Source organism: Chrysochloris asiatica, unplaced genomic scaffold, assembly GCF_000296735.1.
Source record: "Chrysochloris asiatica unplaced genomic scaffold, ChrAsi1.0 scaffold00127, whole genome shotgun sequence".
Lineage (NCBI taxonomy): Eukaryota > Metazoa > Chordata > Mammalia > Afrosoricida > Chrysochloridae > Chrysochloris > Chrysochloris asiatica.
Genome location: NW_006408645.1, coordinates 3,427,258 through 3,443,876, shown reverse-complemented (window position 1 = coordinate 3,443,876; position 16,619 = coordinate 3,427,258). Strand labels below are relative to the sequence as shown.

The window sequence follows — 16,619 nt, the reverse complement described above, 5'->3', positions numbered from 1 at the left end:
GATGGTCCCAGGGACCTCCGCTCCTAGACTGTAAAGTTAATCACTCCCCTCCTTGCTACAAAATGTCTACCTTTACATTTCCAACTTGAAGGCCTGTTTTTGGTGCTTTGACCTTTGAGCAGTAGATTTTGTCTGTTGCATCCCTTTTCACCTAGAACTTCTTTTGTGCTGCATCTTCAGCCGTGTGGCCCGAGCCGCATACATGCAGTAAGAGTCTGGCTTGGCAAGATGGAAGTCAAAGACCAGGCTTCTTTCTTTGCTACAGCTGCCAAGATGCAAGTTCTTCGCTTGGGGAGAACCTTGAATGATGAAGACTGGATTCATAGCGAGTAGCAAATATTTCCACCTACGTTTCAGCTTCTCTGATCTTCGTCCCAAAGTACTTAACTTGATTGTGTACAGGTGACTGTGAAGCACTAGGAATGTTAAGTCAGAGCAGAGATGAGATGAAGTGAAACCTCTATACACTAATGGGTGTGCTCACCCAGAGAATATGAGACACTCTGGATTGGACAGACTCGAGAAGTTTGGGTCCTAAAAATTTTTTAAAAATCACAGTTGTCTTGGAGCAGGCTCTGACCCATACCAACCTTCTGTGTGTGTTAGAGTAGAACTATGCATCATAGTTTACAATGGCTGAGTTTTCAGAAGTATATTGCCGGTCATTCTTTCAAGGCACATCTGGGTGGACATGAACCTTTTAGTTAGCAGTTGGATAGGTTAACAGTTTGTACCCCCAGGGACTCCTAGGCTAGTATGAAAGATGATTCTGAAGCCTCCACACCCCTTGAATTTAAATAGGGCCAGAGGCAAAGGATTGTGTGAGGAATTGAATTGTGTTCCCAAAAAATGTGTGCTGATGTAGCCTCTGTGCATGTGAGTATAATCCCGTTATGGAATGAGCTGTCTTTGTTATGTTAATGAGCTAGGATTCAAGGAGTAGGGTGTCTCTTAAATCAATCTTTTTTGAGACATAAAAGAGATTGAAGAAGCAATTATTGTTATTTCTTTATGCTTTGACTCTTAGTGACCCTGTATAGGGTTTCAGAGGAGCAACTGCAAGTTTGAACCATTGACCTTTCGGTTAGCAGTCAAGTGCTTATCCTGTTGTTGTTGTTAAGTACCATTGATTCAGCCCTGACTCATAGCAACCCTGTATAGGATTTCCAAGAAGCAACTGGTGGGTTTGAACCAACAACATTTCAGTTCAAACCGACCTTGCAGTCCAGTACTTATAGAGCAAAACCAAGACTCCAATGCTTATCCTGTTGTTGTTGTTGTTAAGTACCGTCAAGTTGATTCCAACCCTTAACAACCCTGTATAGGGTTTTAGAGGAGTGGCTGGTGAGCTTGAACCACCAACCTCACAGATCAAATGGATTTTGTAGTCTAGCGCATTAACCAACCCACAGCACCACACTCGGATTCCTAGTGCATAATCTTTTTGTTGTTGTTAGGTGCCATCAAGTCAGTACCGACTCATAGTGACCCTATGTACAACAGAGTGAAACACTGCCCAGTCCTGGGCTAACCTCACAATTGTTGCCACGCTTGAGCGCATTGATACTGCCACTTTGCCAATCCATCTCGCTGGGGTCTTCCTCTTTTTCTCTGAACCTCTTCCTTACCAAACATGATATCCTTATCCAGCAACGGGTCCCTCCTGACAATATGTCCAAAGTATGAGAGATGAAGTTTGGCCATCCTGGCCTTCAAGGAGCCTCTGGCTGCACTTCTTCCAAAACGGATCTGTTGGTTCTTTGGCAGCCCATGGTACTTTCCGTATACTCCTCCAACACCATAACTCAAGTGCATCAATTCTTCTAAGATCTTCTTTATTCACTGTCCAACTTTTGTATGTATATGAGGTTATTGAAAATACCATAGATGTCAAGACACATGAAGATCTCCCAGGAACCAGGAAGCAGAAGCTGAGACACCGATAATCCCTCAGAACCCACAGAGAAAGTCTCACGCTGGAAGTGGCATTCTGAATTTGGACTTCTAGCCACTAAACTGAGAGAGAAAAAACTGCTGTATGTTAAAGCCATCCACTTGTGGTATTTCTATTATAGCAGCGCTAGATAACTAAGATTATAAAAGGTCAGTGGTTAGATGGTGGTATCAGATTTCACACGAATTGAGAAACACTGAGTGTTTGGGGTCAACATTTCCATTTGTGGATACAGAAGGGAACCAGTTAGATCAGGAAGGGAAAGAGGATGGTTAGAAATGCCCCCACTCAGTCTGTGCTAGGAACTGGTTGTGGATTCAGCTGGTCCTGCCATCTGTTGGTGTAAACATGGTTCCAAAGCTCTGCTCACGTGCTTTCTAGACCAGTGCTCCTAGGCCACTGAAGAGCCAGCTGTCAGCTCCGTGGACTTTCGCCTTGACATCTCCTATTTTTAATTACAACCCCTTCTTTCTAACCAGATTTAAGATAAGATTTCCTAGGAAAGGCTTGAGTGGCTGGGTGTATTTTTAACCTCACACAGGGAAATGTTATTTGTTTGTTTAGTTTCTATCATTATTATTTTGCACAGAAACCATCATTAGATAGAAGGTAAGGTTTAAAAGAGCTACTTAAGGTTCCAAGTTTAGAATCCACAAAACCAAAAACAAAATGGGCCTGCCTACGTGTTTTCTCAAAAGGATTGTTATCTGGGTAGAAGTTCAATTCTCATGTTCACAGCAAGATGCTGCAATGTGCCTTAGCTAATCATAGTTTTAGCTGTTAATAGATTTATTTGCTGGCAGATTTTCTCTCTTATACAAACATACATGTTTTTTATTGGCTCCACTCTACAGGTCGGTGAGGTAGGTATTATTATTCCGAAATTACTGATGGCTCTTCAGAAGGCTAACAAGTAGCCGAGCTGGAACTTGAACCCAAGCCTAACTCCAGAGTTTTCTTTCTATGTAACTTGTATTGAAAGTCAATTTTTTAAAATAAGACATTCCATTCTAGATTCTTAAACACATCTCTGATTTACAGATACCCTGGAAATCTTTGCTGCAGGTACCATAATTTAAATGTTCATCAATACAATTTAAAATTCCAATCATTTCACTTGTCGTAATTGAACATTTGAACTCAGTTTTTCTAGTTACAGATGTGAAACAATGGGAGTCCTGTACTCCCTGTTGACATAGTCCCACCCAATCATTAAGGTGTTCTGGTAGAATAATAGGTTATGAGTTGGGCTGCTAACCGCAAGGTCATCAGTTCAAATCAACTAGTCACAATGCAGGAGAAAGAAGAGGCTTTCTGCTCTCATAGAAATGTTCAGATTCAGAAACCCTATTGTTGTTGGGTGCTGTTGAGTTGGTTCCAACTCATAACGATGTAATGCACAATAGAAAACAGCACTGCCCAATCCTGCATCATCTTGACAGTCTTTGTTAAGCTTGAGCCTATTGCTGCTGTCACTGTACCAATCCATCTCATTGACGGCCGTCCATATCAGGGACGGGTCCTTCTTGATAATGTGTCTGACTTATGAGAGACCCTCCCTGTACAGAGTTGCAATGAGTCAGAACCGACTCTACGACACACAGCTACCACCACCACCACCACACAGTCATTGGGTAGGAGTTGAGAAGACTTTGTAAGCCATACCAACTAAATTCAGGGTACCACAACTCCCCACTTATCCCTAGTGCTGTGAAGATACTGGTTCTTGCTCTGAGCCATCACTTAGAGAGATATGGGAGGTATTTGGGATGCGTCTCCTCTTGCTGTTAGGATTGAGAACTTATTTGGTCTCCGATGAAGGCAAGTGACAATGTGCCTGCTTTAATTTAATTTAATGCCCTCTTTAGGCATTCTCTGGTCATGCTGGTAGATGGAAGGCCCCAATCCTGGCAGGAGAAAGAATAATATAAATGAGTGGGAAGCAGAGTCTTTATTTGCTGTACTGTGATGGCATGACTTCCAGGGGCCTAGACGGAAGCATTGGAGTCCCTGGGTCGTATAAACTGCTAGCATTCTTGGCTTCTGACTGTACAGTTGGAGGTTCAAGCCCACCCAGGAATACCTCAGAAGAAAGGTCTGGTGATCTATTTCCAAATCATCAGTCATCAAAAACCCTGTGGAACATAGCTTTAGTCTGATACACATGGGGTCACCATGAGTCAGAACCAACTTGATAGCAGCTGCTTAGACAGTGTGTATCCAGGAAAACAGGGCCGTGGACCTGCCCTTGAAGTGATCACCCAGGGACCATTGGTAAGACCCATGCCTGACATCTTCAGTTCTTCAAAACCATCCCCTCAGTGTCTGCTTCAGCCAATGTTGTGCAGGATAATGGAGAGATACGTTGTAGGATCACCCTATTTACCCTTGCCAGGAATCTGCCTTTTCCTCCCCTGTGGTACAGCCATGCTCACGGCTCACCCATCTATCTGAGAGAAGGACACTGCCAGACTGAACACGGGCATGTTTTCCTGTGCATACATCCTATGTGGGCTAAGGAAAAGAAAGTGGGTGATCTTTCTGACACATCTGTGGTAAACCAAGTCTAGGGAAATTCCAGCATGTAATGCCCAGTAGAGGAGCCTGTCGGAGAGGCTGTGTTGGATCTGCTAGCATCCTCACATCCATTTTTTATGCAAAGCTTAGGGTAAGGAGCTGCTGGGAACAGAGGTAAACTGGGCTGACACAGTGCTCAGCAAAGAGACTGTAACTGCAGCCCACAGAATTGAGTGGATGTTCCCTTTCTTCAACTTGAAAACGTTGTTCTTTTTTCAGAGAGAAAGGAATAAACCGCCCCTTACAAAGCTCACTTGGATACCAAATCCCCATCTCTGCATCCAGTTTTTAGAGAAATTGAATATTTCTACTTAACAAAATTCTTCTTGTTTTGTTTTCTAAATCAAAGTTTACTTAAGTAAGGTCTGTTTGAGTAAGTTGTACCTATGAGTTGTCAGATGCCAGGACAGAGAATGCATGAACACAGAATTCAGCCTCTGGTCCAGGATTTGCCTGCAGAGCCTCCACATCCTTAGAAGTTTTTGCTTCTAAGGAGAATATTGAGGATAATAATAGTCTTTACTGACTGCTTACCCTCTGCTAGGAACTGTTCTACACCACTCGTCTGGCAGTTTGTTGTACTGTGGTGGCTTGTGAGTTGCTGTGATTCTGGAAGCTATGCCATGGGTATTTTAAATACCAGCAGGGTCACCCACAGTGGACGGGTTTCAGATGAGCTTCCCGACGAAGACAGGCTAGGAAGAAGGAGAGACGAACTGCTTTTGAATATGTAGTCACTGAAAACCTTATGAACAGCAGAGAAACACTGTCAGATATAGTGCCGTAAAATGAACCCCTCAGGTTGGAAGGCACTCAGAATGCGACTAGGGAAGAGCTGTCTCCTCAAAGTAGAGTTGACCATGATGACATGGATGGAGTAACGTCCTTGGCAGTGAAGCCCTCAGGACCTTCATTTGCTGACGGGGCCCAACTCAAAATGAAGAGAACAGCTGTAAACATCCATTAGTAATCGGAACATGGAATGTATGAAATATGAATCTAGGAAAATTGGAAATTGTCAAAAATGAAATGGAATGCATAAACATCAATATCTTAGGCATTAGTGAGCTGAAATGAACTGGTATTGCCATATTGAATCTGACAACTATATGGTTTACTATGCCGGGAATGACAAATTGAAGAAGAATGGAGTTGCATTCATCTTCAAAAAGAACATATCAAGATCTGTCATGAGGTACAATGCTGTCTGTGATAGGATAATATCCATGTGCCTACAGGGAAGTCCAGTAAAAACACCACTGTTATTCAGATTTATGCACCAACCACTAAAGCCAGTGAGGATAAAATAGAATTCTACCAGCTTCTTCAATGTGAAATCGATGAAACATGTGATCAAGATATATTGGTCATCACTGGCTATTGGAATGCAAAGGGTGGAAACAAAGAGAAAACATCAGTAGTTGGAAAATATGGCCTTGATGATAGAAATGATGATAGAGATCTTATGATAGAATTTTACAAAACCAACGATTTGTTCATTTCAGATATCTTTTTTAAACAGCATAAGAGATGACTTAATATACATGGACCTCACCAGATGAATTACACAGAAATCAAATTGACTACATATGTGGAAATAGAAGGTGGAGAAGCTCCATACCATTAGTCAAAAAAAGGCCAGAAGCAGATTGTGGAACAGACCATCAATTGCTCATATGCAAATTCAAACTGAAGCTGAAGAAAATGAAAACAAGTCCATGAGAGCCAAAATACAACCTTGAATATATCCCACCTGAATTTAGAGACCATCTGAAGAACAGGTTTGATACATTAAAGACCAAAGACCAGAAGAGTTGTGGGATGGCATCAAGAACACCATACGTGAAGAAAGCAAAGAGTCATTAAGAAGATAAGAAAGAAGGAAAAGATCAAAATGGATGTCAGAAGGGACACTGAAACTTGCTCTCCAGCATAGAGATGCTAAAGCAAGTGGAAGACTTGAGGAGGTACAAGAGCTGAATAGAAAATTTCAAAGGTCAGGTTGAAAAGACAAAGTTAATATTACAACAAAATGTGCTAAGATCTGGAGTTAGAAAACCAAAAAGGAAGAACACACTCAGCATTTCTCAATCTGGGGGAACTGAAGAAAAAATTCAAGCCTTGACTTTTGTTATTGAAGGATTCTCTGGGAAAATTATTGAATGATGCAGAAAGAATCAAAAGAAGTTAGAAGGAATACACAGAGTCACTGTACCAAAAGGAAATGGTCGATGTTCAACTGTTTCAAGAGGTAGAATATGATCAAGAGCCAATGATACTGAAGGGAAAAGTCTAAGGTGCATTGAAGGAATTGGCAAAGAACAAAGCACTGGGAATTGATGGAATACAAATTGAAATCTTTTAGCAAATTGAGACAGCATTGGAGGCACTCACTCATCTCTGCCAAGAAATTTGGAAGACAACTATCAGGCCAACTGATTGGAAGAGATCCATATTTGTGCCCATTTCAAAGAGAGGTGACCCAAAGGAATGTGGAAATCATCAGACAATATCTTTGATATCCCATGCAAGTAAAGTTTTACTAAAGGTAAAACAGAAAAGGCTGCAAGCATACATTGACAGAGAACTTCCAGAGGTTCAAGCTGGATTCAGAAGAGGATGTGGAATGAGGCATATCATTGCTGATGTCCGGTGGGTCTTGGCTGAAAGCAAAGACTACTAGAAAGATGTTTACCTGTGCTTTATTGACTATGCAAAGGCCTTCGGATGTGTGGATCATAACAAGCTATTAACGACATTGCGAAGTATGAGTATTCTGGAACACTTAATTGTACTCATGAGGAACCTGTTCATAGACCAAGAGACAGTTGTTCGAACAGAACATGGGACTACTGAATGGTTTAAAATTAGGAAAGGTATGCGACAGGGTTGTATTCTTTGACCATACTTATTCAGTCCATATGCTGAGCAAATCATCTGAGAAGCTGGGTTATACGAAGAAACACATGGCATCAAGACTGGAGGAAGACTCATTAACAACCTGCGATATGCAGATGATACAACCATGTTTGCTGAAATAGAAGAGGACTTAAGATACTTACTAATGAAGATCAAAGACCATAGCCTTTGGTATGGATTGCATCTCAATGTAAAGAAAACAAAAATCCTCACCACTAGACCAATAAACAACATTCTTATCAACAGAGAAAAGACTGAAATTGTCAACGACTTCATTTTTCTTGGATCAACCATCGACACTCAAGAAATCAAACGGCGTATTGCATTAGACAAATCGGCTACACAAGACCTTTTTAAAGTGTTGAAGAGCAAAGTTATCAGCTTGCAGACTAAGGTGCACCTGACCCAAGCCGTGGTATTTTCAAAACCTCATAAGCATGTAAAAGTTGGGCAGTGAATAAGGAAGATTGTAGAAGAATTGACACATTTGAGTTACGGTGTTGGAGGAGAATATTGAAAGTGCCATGGGTTGCCAAAAGAACCAATAGATCTGTGTTGGAAGAAGTGCAGCCAGGGTGCTCCTTGGAGGCCAGGATAGCCAGACTTCTACTCTCATACTTCAGACCTATTGTCAGGAGAGACCCGTTGCTGGAAAGGGATATCATGTTTGGTAAGGTGGAGGTTCAGAGAAAAAGCATTGACCCCCAACGAGAATGGTTGGCAAAGTGGCAGCATCAAAGGGCTCAAACGTGGCAACAATTGTGAGGTTAGCCGAGGACCGGGTAGTGTTTCGTTCTGTTGTGCATGGGGTCACTATGAATTGGTATCGACTCAATGGCACCTACCAACAACAAGAACAGGCACTGTTCTGAGTACTGTAAGCAATAACTCCTTTAATTCTCACAATAAGTCAGTTTTATAGATGAAATTTTGTTCCCCAAGAATATATTTTGTAAATGCTAGCTCCTCCTTGTGGTTATAATCCCATCTGGAAATGGGTTTTCTTTGTTATGTCAATGAGGCAGTATAGGATGTGTCTTAAGTCAACCTCTTTTGAGATGTTGAGGGAACTTCAAAAAAGTTCATAGAAAAATTCCATTGTCTTTTCATTCCATTTTTGCACATATTTTTTGAAGCCACCTCCTATTAAAGAATAGGCTAGACACAGAGAAGCAGGCAGAGATGGGACAGGATAGATGTTACCACACATGGTATCTCCCAGGAACCAGAAATAGAATCTAAAGAGTCAAGGATTTTCCTGCAGAGCCAACACAGAAAGCCTTCCCCTGACACCTGCACCCTGAATTCAGATTTCTAGTCTTCTGAACTGTGAGAGAATCAAGTTATGTTTGTTAAAACCATCATTTGTATTTGTGTTAAAGCTCACCGAGATAACTAAGACAATTGGGTACCCATATTATCACCATTTACAGAGAAAGAATGTGAGGCCTAAAGAAATCAAGTAATTTACCCAGGTGCTATAACTCTTGCTGGTCAAGCCAGCATTCACATGCAGGTACACTCACTTCAGAGCCCACACGCATAATCACATACCAATTTACTTACTTGGTGGCCTTTCGCTCTGGAGGAATGTGGAAAATTGTTAGATGTAAGACTGGCAGCAGATAGACAGTCAAGGGGCTGTAGTAGTGACTCAGGAACAAAATGATCAGGGCTTCAGCCAGCTTGGAGAGAGCTGCTGAGGACAGATTTAAGAACTATATAAAAACCCACTACCATCAAGTCTAAGGAGCTCTGGTAGCATAGTGGTTACGAATCAGGCTGTGAACCGGAAGGTCAGCAGTTCGAAACTACCAGTTGTTCCGTGGGAGAAAGATGAGGCTTTCTGCTCCTATAAAGATTTACAGCCTGGGAAACCCTGTACAGGGTCGCTATGAGTCGGAACTGACTCCACAGCACATAACCATCACCACCATCAAGTCTATTCCTATTCATGGTGACCCAACAGGACAGAGTAGAACCACTCCTTAAAGTTTTCAAGACTCTAAACCTTTACAGGCGCCAGACAGCCTCATCTTTCTCCTGCTGGATGGCTGGTGAGTTTGAACCACCGACCTTGCAGCTAGAAGCGCAGTGTTTAACCCACTCTACCACCAGGCTTCCTTAAGAGCTCTTTAGGATTTCAAAGCCAACAATGTAATGAGAATGGAGGGAGGATCGGAGACCTGGAGCATGTTTGAAGTGGGAGGTGATACACCCCATTTGAACATGCCCAGTATGAGGTTCCCGGGAACAGCCAGAAGAGATGCCCAGCAAACAGGTGACCACATTGGCCTGGAAGTTAGGAGACAGATATGGACTGAAGATGTGCCTTCGTAATTTTTTTTCCAGTTGTTTGAAGTCAGTTCTGTTCATAGTGATTCCCATCCACGTCAGGATGGAAGTGTGCTCCGTAGGGCTTTCAATGGCTGAATTTTCAGAAGTAGGCCTTTCTGGATCAACTCAAGCCTCCAGACTTTCAGTCTGCAGCCAAGCACATTAACCATTAGCACCACCCAGGGACTTGGCTCAAAATACACATGTTCATTTGGGAGTTTAAAGGTGGAGGAACACATCATCTCCCCTGGGTCGTTAGTGAGGGCTTCCCGGAAGAAGTGGGCTTTGAGTGGAGCCCTAAAGAATAAAGCAGATTCTGAGAAGTAAGGAGCAGAGGGAGGTAGGTGGGTGTCAATGTGATGGGGAGCCCACCATGGGAGAAAGCAGGGAGGGGAAGTAGACAGTGCTGAGTATGAGATCTGAACAGGAAGGTTACCAGCAAAGAACAACAGAAAGCTTTTAGTTTGGGGTAGCTTTTCCTCCGAAATCTGATAAAAATTTTAAATATTTGTACAATGTTTTAGATTGATAATCAAAGTTGCTACTCCAGCCTTTACTCCTCCGCCAAGGTAATTTTTTAAAAATCATTGTTGCAGGCAGATATGCGCATTAATCTACTTTAATCAGTTACTGTTACTATTCTGTAAAGACTGGACACCGGGCCACCAGGAAACGTCTCCGTGTGTTTAGGTGACCTGCTGTCTATCAATGCAGACAAGAGGCCCAAGTGGCATAGCAGCGTGTCTGAAGGGGAGAAGAAGCTACGTAGCCCTGTGGTTCTTCTCTGTCCCATGGGGTCTCTTTGTAAGTCGAAAATGAACTTAAGACAGCACCCAACAACAGCCATCAGTGGAAACGGACACAGGGGCATGCTCATGAAGGCAGCGAAGGGCAAAGTCTCCATAAATAAGCCGAGAATCGTGTGTGTAAGGGGATGAGTGGGCAAGTGGCTGCCGGAGGTGAAAGCCAACGCGTGTCAGCCTCCGAGAGTTCGGACCTAAAGAGAGCGCACATTTTTGGTGCTTTCTTTTCACATGGGTCTCTCTCTTGTTGTAAGGGTGGTGGAGATGATTCTGGTGGCACTGTGAGCTAAGCATTGGACTACTAACTGAAAGATCAGTGGCTCAAACCCACCAGCTTCTCCTCTGAAGGATATGGAATCAGCTTTCATAAAGATTATCATTTGTTGTTAAATGTTGAGTTGGGTCTAACTCATAGCGACCCTATATAGAGTTTCTGAGGAGCGGCTGGTAAGTTCTAACTGCTGACCTTGAGGTTCAAACAGCATGAGGTCCAGTACTTATCCTATAGCGCCACACCAAGACTAAAAAGGATTACAGCCTCCCAAACCTTGTGCGGCAGTTCTACATTGTTATGTAGGGTTGCTATGGCAGTGAGTTGAGGATGTTCCATCTTGGCCAGCTTTACTTCCTGAAATGCTTAGAACACAGCTTTGCCTGGTTTGCTTTACAGGCATGGAGTGGAGAAGCATAAGAGTGAATTTTAAAGATTAGGCCTTAGAAGAGCAATACTGGTTTCTCCTGATCTGATGATCCTGAGCTTCACCAAGTTGCTGAAAGAAAGCTTAACAAAAGTTTTCCTATTTCCCATTGCTAGAGTAATATTTATCATTAACATAAAACATTTGGAAAATATGGAAGGAAGAAATGTAAACTCTTGCAGTCTGATAATGCACTGTTAACATTTTGACATATTTCTTGCCAGTCTTTTTCTCTCGTATAATCTTTTTAGTTTGTCATGCATAATTATGGTCAAATCAGATGTATAATTTTAGAGCTAGCCTTTTCGATCTAATGTTATAAACATATGTCCATTATACTATGAATTTTAATTCCATGTGTCACCAAACCTTTTTGCCAAACAATTTATGAGCAAATCAAGGACCTTCTGTATTGTAGCTGTGAGGAGAGGTGGGGTGGAAGGCAGATGGGGGAAGGGCATTAGGCCCATAGATCAAGAACAAATGAGGGCCTAGGGCTGGAGAGGCTAATGCTGGGCCTGAGGCCATCCTTCACTTGCCCAGCAAACCTAAGTTTGAAAAGGCAGACCAATCGAAGGGGTGATTATAAAATGAATTGTCAAATTGATTCTGACTCATAACGATCCCATGTGTGTCATAATTGTTGCTAAGTACCGTGGAGTTGATTCGGACTCATAGTGACCCTGCACAGGGTTTCCGAGGCTGTAAATCTTTACGGGAGCAGAAATCTCATCTTTCTCCTGCGGAACGGCTGGTGGTTTCGAACTGCCGACCTTGAGCTTAGCAGCCCAATTTGTAACCACTACACTACCAGAGCTCCTTGTGTGTCATAATAGAACTATGGAATTTTGACAGCTGATACTTAGGAAGTAAATAACCAGCCCTTTCTTTCAAGGTACCTTTGGGGAAAATCAAATTTACAACCTTTTGGTTTAGCAGCTGAGCACTTAACAATGTGTGCCATCCAGGGACTCTAGTTAGAAAATTAGACACTTCGAATCTCCTGAGGTTCATGCAATCCTGGACCTCACCTCTGTGATCCAGGAGGCCTGCATCTTCCCACAGCTGTGGACATGAGACCACTTCAACTTCCTCACCTCTTCGGACAAAGGAGGGGTACCTGAGTGGGCTGCCACTTCCCCATCAGCCGGCATTGGCCTCTCAAATGACTCAAGCTCATTTAGTGACTCCCATAGCGCTATTTGTGGCTTCTACTTAAGTACCGTAATCATGCTGGAAATTATAAATCGCTCACTAGCTGCAGATTTAGGATTTTTTTTATGTTAATCGGTTGATTCTTTAGTTATGAAGATGTGTGTGATCTGAGGATGAAAATAGGATCTGGGAAAATGCCTTTTGCAGAGTTGTTTATTGCTCAGTTTGGCTGTGCAGAGTCTTCTAAACCATGAACAAACAGTTTGTTTACTTGCAGACAAATGTGCTATGTTGGCTGGAGAAGAGACAGTTTTGTTCTTCCCCTGACTAATGTATTTGACTGTGGCATAAAAATTAAAACAGCCAAAGGAACTATGAAACTGTTTAATCCGTCATTTATATGAAATGGGAGTTTATTATAGAGCTTTTCTCCCTGTTTGGCATGTTCCCTCCTTCTTATCTGATCTAAATTGTTACGAGATCATCTTGAGTAAGACACAAGGGGAAAGTATGCACTTTGGAAACAGGCCCACTTTGGTTCAAATCTGGGCAGAAAAAATGACTGGTTGTATTTTCTCAGTGGTAGAATATAAATTATAACACCTATTTCCATGGGCAATTGTGAAGATTATGGGCCATGAGGTTTGCAAAGCATTGGAACCTAGAGAGCTGGCTCTTGGTAGACAGTGGTCATTATCACTTCCCACCATAGACATCTGAAAGGTGCTCTGTGACATGTACTCAACAATCCACAACCTGCTTTTCAGGGGACTTAGAACCATAGTCTCAGGGCACAGTTAGGTCAGCTGACATAATATAGTCCATAAAGAGAGACTGATGTCTTAACGACTTGTGAGTGACCATCTAAGATACATCTATTGGTGTCTTTCCATCCAAAGCAACGAAAGTGAAGAAAATCAAGGACTCACAGAAACAATGATAGACCACATGAATCACAGCCTCCACCAATCTGAGACCAGGAAAACTAGATGATGCCCAGCCACCACTACTAGATCTTTTGATCAGGATCACAAGAGAAGGTCCTGAACAAAGAGGAAGACAAAAATGTAGAACAAAGTTCAAAATCATAAAACTGATCTAGTAAACACTGGTGGAACCTCCAAGACTATAGTTCTCCGGCACCCTTCAAATCTGGAACTGAACCCGCTCCCAGAAATCACCTTTCAGCCAAACAATAGATCTACAAAGTGATCCAAAACAGCCATGAGGAACGTGCTCCTCAAAACATTTAACCTTAAGAGAGTAAAAGGACAGCATTTACCCAAAAACAAAGCTCCGAAGGCAGAAAGGGGCAGGAAAGATGGGCGAATAAAAACAGCTAACCCAGGAAGGAAGTGGGATGGATGCATTAAGGGGATCACAGCTAATGTCAGGATATAAAATGTGTATAAATTGTTGAATGGGAAACGAAATTGCTCTGTAAACTTCACTTAAATCACAATAAAATCCACCCACCCCACCCAAAAAGAATCCAGCCTGCTTTTCCAGGGATTGATGGTCTAAAGTGTATTTATTGTTAGTGACTAAGGATCTTAAATTCACACTTACTGGGCCATTTGCCCAAGTCCCTGCTAGAGACCAGCCATGCCTGCAGAGTTGTTGACAAAACAACTTTTGAATCCTGTTTCAGAATTGCCATCTGAGTGCATTCAGCTTGCTCCTTGTAAAAGAGTACCCTAAAAACTTTAGCAAAGGTTTTGTGATCTATTGGGAAGGAGGTATTATACAATTAACTCATATTGCCTAGAAAAAGGAGTTGGGCCAGAATTGTTCTTTAGGACAAATGAACCCCAGCAGTTGTCTTTCCTTGGTGATTTTCTCATTAGCCCTAAGCCTGGTCCCTTTGCCTGTGTCCTCTGCACATCACTGCAGACCCACCCAGGCATGGTATGTGGAGGGACAGCCCTAGCTGCATTCCAAGGTAAATGCTCCTGCCCCTCAAATTGTCAGTCTCCTCCCCTGAGATGTGTTTTACATCTGTAGCAATTTTTGCATTTTGTTTCTAACTTGTGGCAGCTTGTTTTGAGCCCTGGATAAATAGAAAGAATCCATCATTCTTTCTAGAGCCTTAGTCCAGGACAGGCTGGGAATACTAACAGGCCATGGTATTACCCTATGTCTCAGGGCTTTGCCTACCCTGGTCAGTTCTGCTAAGGAGAAAGTGTGGGGTCTCAGTCCACATCTCCTGCTGTGTGTGTTTTGAGTGTAATTGAAGCATTCAGTCTTCAACTGTGTGGATTCAGACTATCCATTCCAAGACGAATGGCAGTTTAATGAAGGGATTCTTTGATGCTCTTATAGATCTTCTTTCTAAACCCATGAACTTAAGTTATTTCCCTGGTGAGTAGGAAGTACCCAAGAACCTCATTTCAAAGTGACTCTTTCTTGGTAGCCTTGGGCTTCCCAGGGAGTGTCAAGTCTGATTTGTGCCCCCACAGATGTTTGTTTTGAAATCTTGCTTAGTGTGAGATGCGAAGACTTGTCTGCTGAGTTCAGGAATGCAGATGGTGACTGACCCTGAGGATGGGTCAGTTAATGAGCAAGCAGCCCCCACTGGGCTGAGGTCAGAGGAATTCCACCCAGGGAAGGAGCCTTGGTGGCCTAGTGGGTTAAGTGTTGGATTGTTAACCACAAAGTTGGAAGATCAAACCCACTAGCCGCCCTGTGGGAGAAAGATGAGACAGTCTGTTTCAATAAACATTTCCAGTCAAGGAAACCCTAAGGAACAACTATACTCTGTACTATAGGGCCACTATGAGTTGGAATGGACTTGATGTCAGTGGATTCGGTTTTGTTTCTTTTTAGTGGGATTGGATCCATTGACCAAGCAGCCCTCCAGGATTCACATGTTGAGTAACAACCCTTTGGAGTAACTTCCCAGGACCCCTCATATTCTAGTCCTAGGCAAGTCCCCTGGAATCAGGGCTTTGGGAACAGGGCATGTGCAAGTTTTCCCATTGCATTACAACCATTGGCCACAGTGTGCTCTGTTTTTCCTTCCAGCCTCCCAGTGCAAAGCCAGCCTGAAGAAGCAGAGGAGTCGCAGTATCCTCAGCTCCTTCTTCTGCTGCTTCCGTGACTATAATGTGGAGGGCCCGCCAGCCAACAGTCCCAGCGTGCTTCCGCCGCTGGTGGAGGAGAACGGTGGACTTCAGAAGGTCAGTGTTGATGACACCTGTGTGCTCAGCACAAATTCCGTAGACAGTGGATCTGTCCCAGGCTGGACAAACACCCATGATGAGAGTCTGTCACATTATATGCTCAGCCATTTACTTAAAGATTTGAAATTATCCAAAAATTGTAATCCATTTTGAGAAAGACTGTCCCAGTCATTTCCCTTTAGGAATAAAATGGTATATTTGATGGATGTTATGGAAGTCACTTTACATTTTTATAATGGGAAGTTGAATGCATGAAAGAGAGAGAGTTAAAGAACCACTTGTTGTTAAGTACCATTGAGTCAGTTCTGATTCATAGTGACCCTGTATAGGGTATTTGAGGAGTGACTGGTGGATTTGAACTTCTGACCTTGCAGTTAGCAGTTCAGTGCTTATCCTACAGCACCATGCCAGGTCTCCAAAGAACCAGTTGTTGTTGTTAAGTGCCATTGAATCCATTCCGAATCAGAGCAACCCTGTATAGGTTTTCCAAGGAAAATGGGTGTGAACCACCGACCTTGCAGCTAACTGTCCAGCACTTATCCTATAGCACCACACTAGGACTCCAACTATAAGACACCATCCAGCAAACAAACAAACAAAAATGTACCATCCAACATAGATCGTAATATTACAAGAAACGTGATTTTCAACAATAGGCAATTGATTAAAAGAATTATCTAGAATAGCCATACAAATAGTATGCACCCATTAAAAATGATATCTCACATAATTCACAATAAAACATTTTAAAAAATGATATCTCATAAATGTTTATGACATAGGGAAATGTTATATGTCATTTCGTTTAAAAAAAAAACAGGTTAAAACATACTAGCTAATTATATTTATAAGTTAAATATATTCACACACACGCCTTTATAGAACAAAGACTAGAAGGGCATAAGTCACAATATGGAGACATCTCTTAGAGTGACAGCCTTGTTCACAGGATTTGCTTTTTAAAAAGAATTTAATTTTTCCAATTTTAATAAAA

The 16,619-nt window shown here is 42.4% G+C and overlaps 1 protein-coding gene across 2 annotated transcripts in view; it reads left to right on the top strand.

The window, feature by feature from the left end:
* The window catches only part of CTDSPL (CTD (carboxy-terminal domain, RNA polymerase II, polypeptide A) small phosphatase-like), a 137,956-nt gene that overhangs the window by 85,515 nt on the left and 35,822 nt on the right, over nucleotides 1–16,619 (top strand). For both annotated transcript variants that reach the window (XM_006869157.1, XM_006869156.1), the window contains exon 2: nucleotides 15,468–15,622. In XM_006869157.1, coding sequence (XP_006869219.1) covers nucleotides 15,468–15,622 — 155 coding nt within the window. The remainder of the gene's footprint in view (nucleotides 1–15,467; nucleotides 15,623–16,619) is intronic.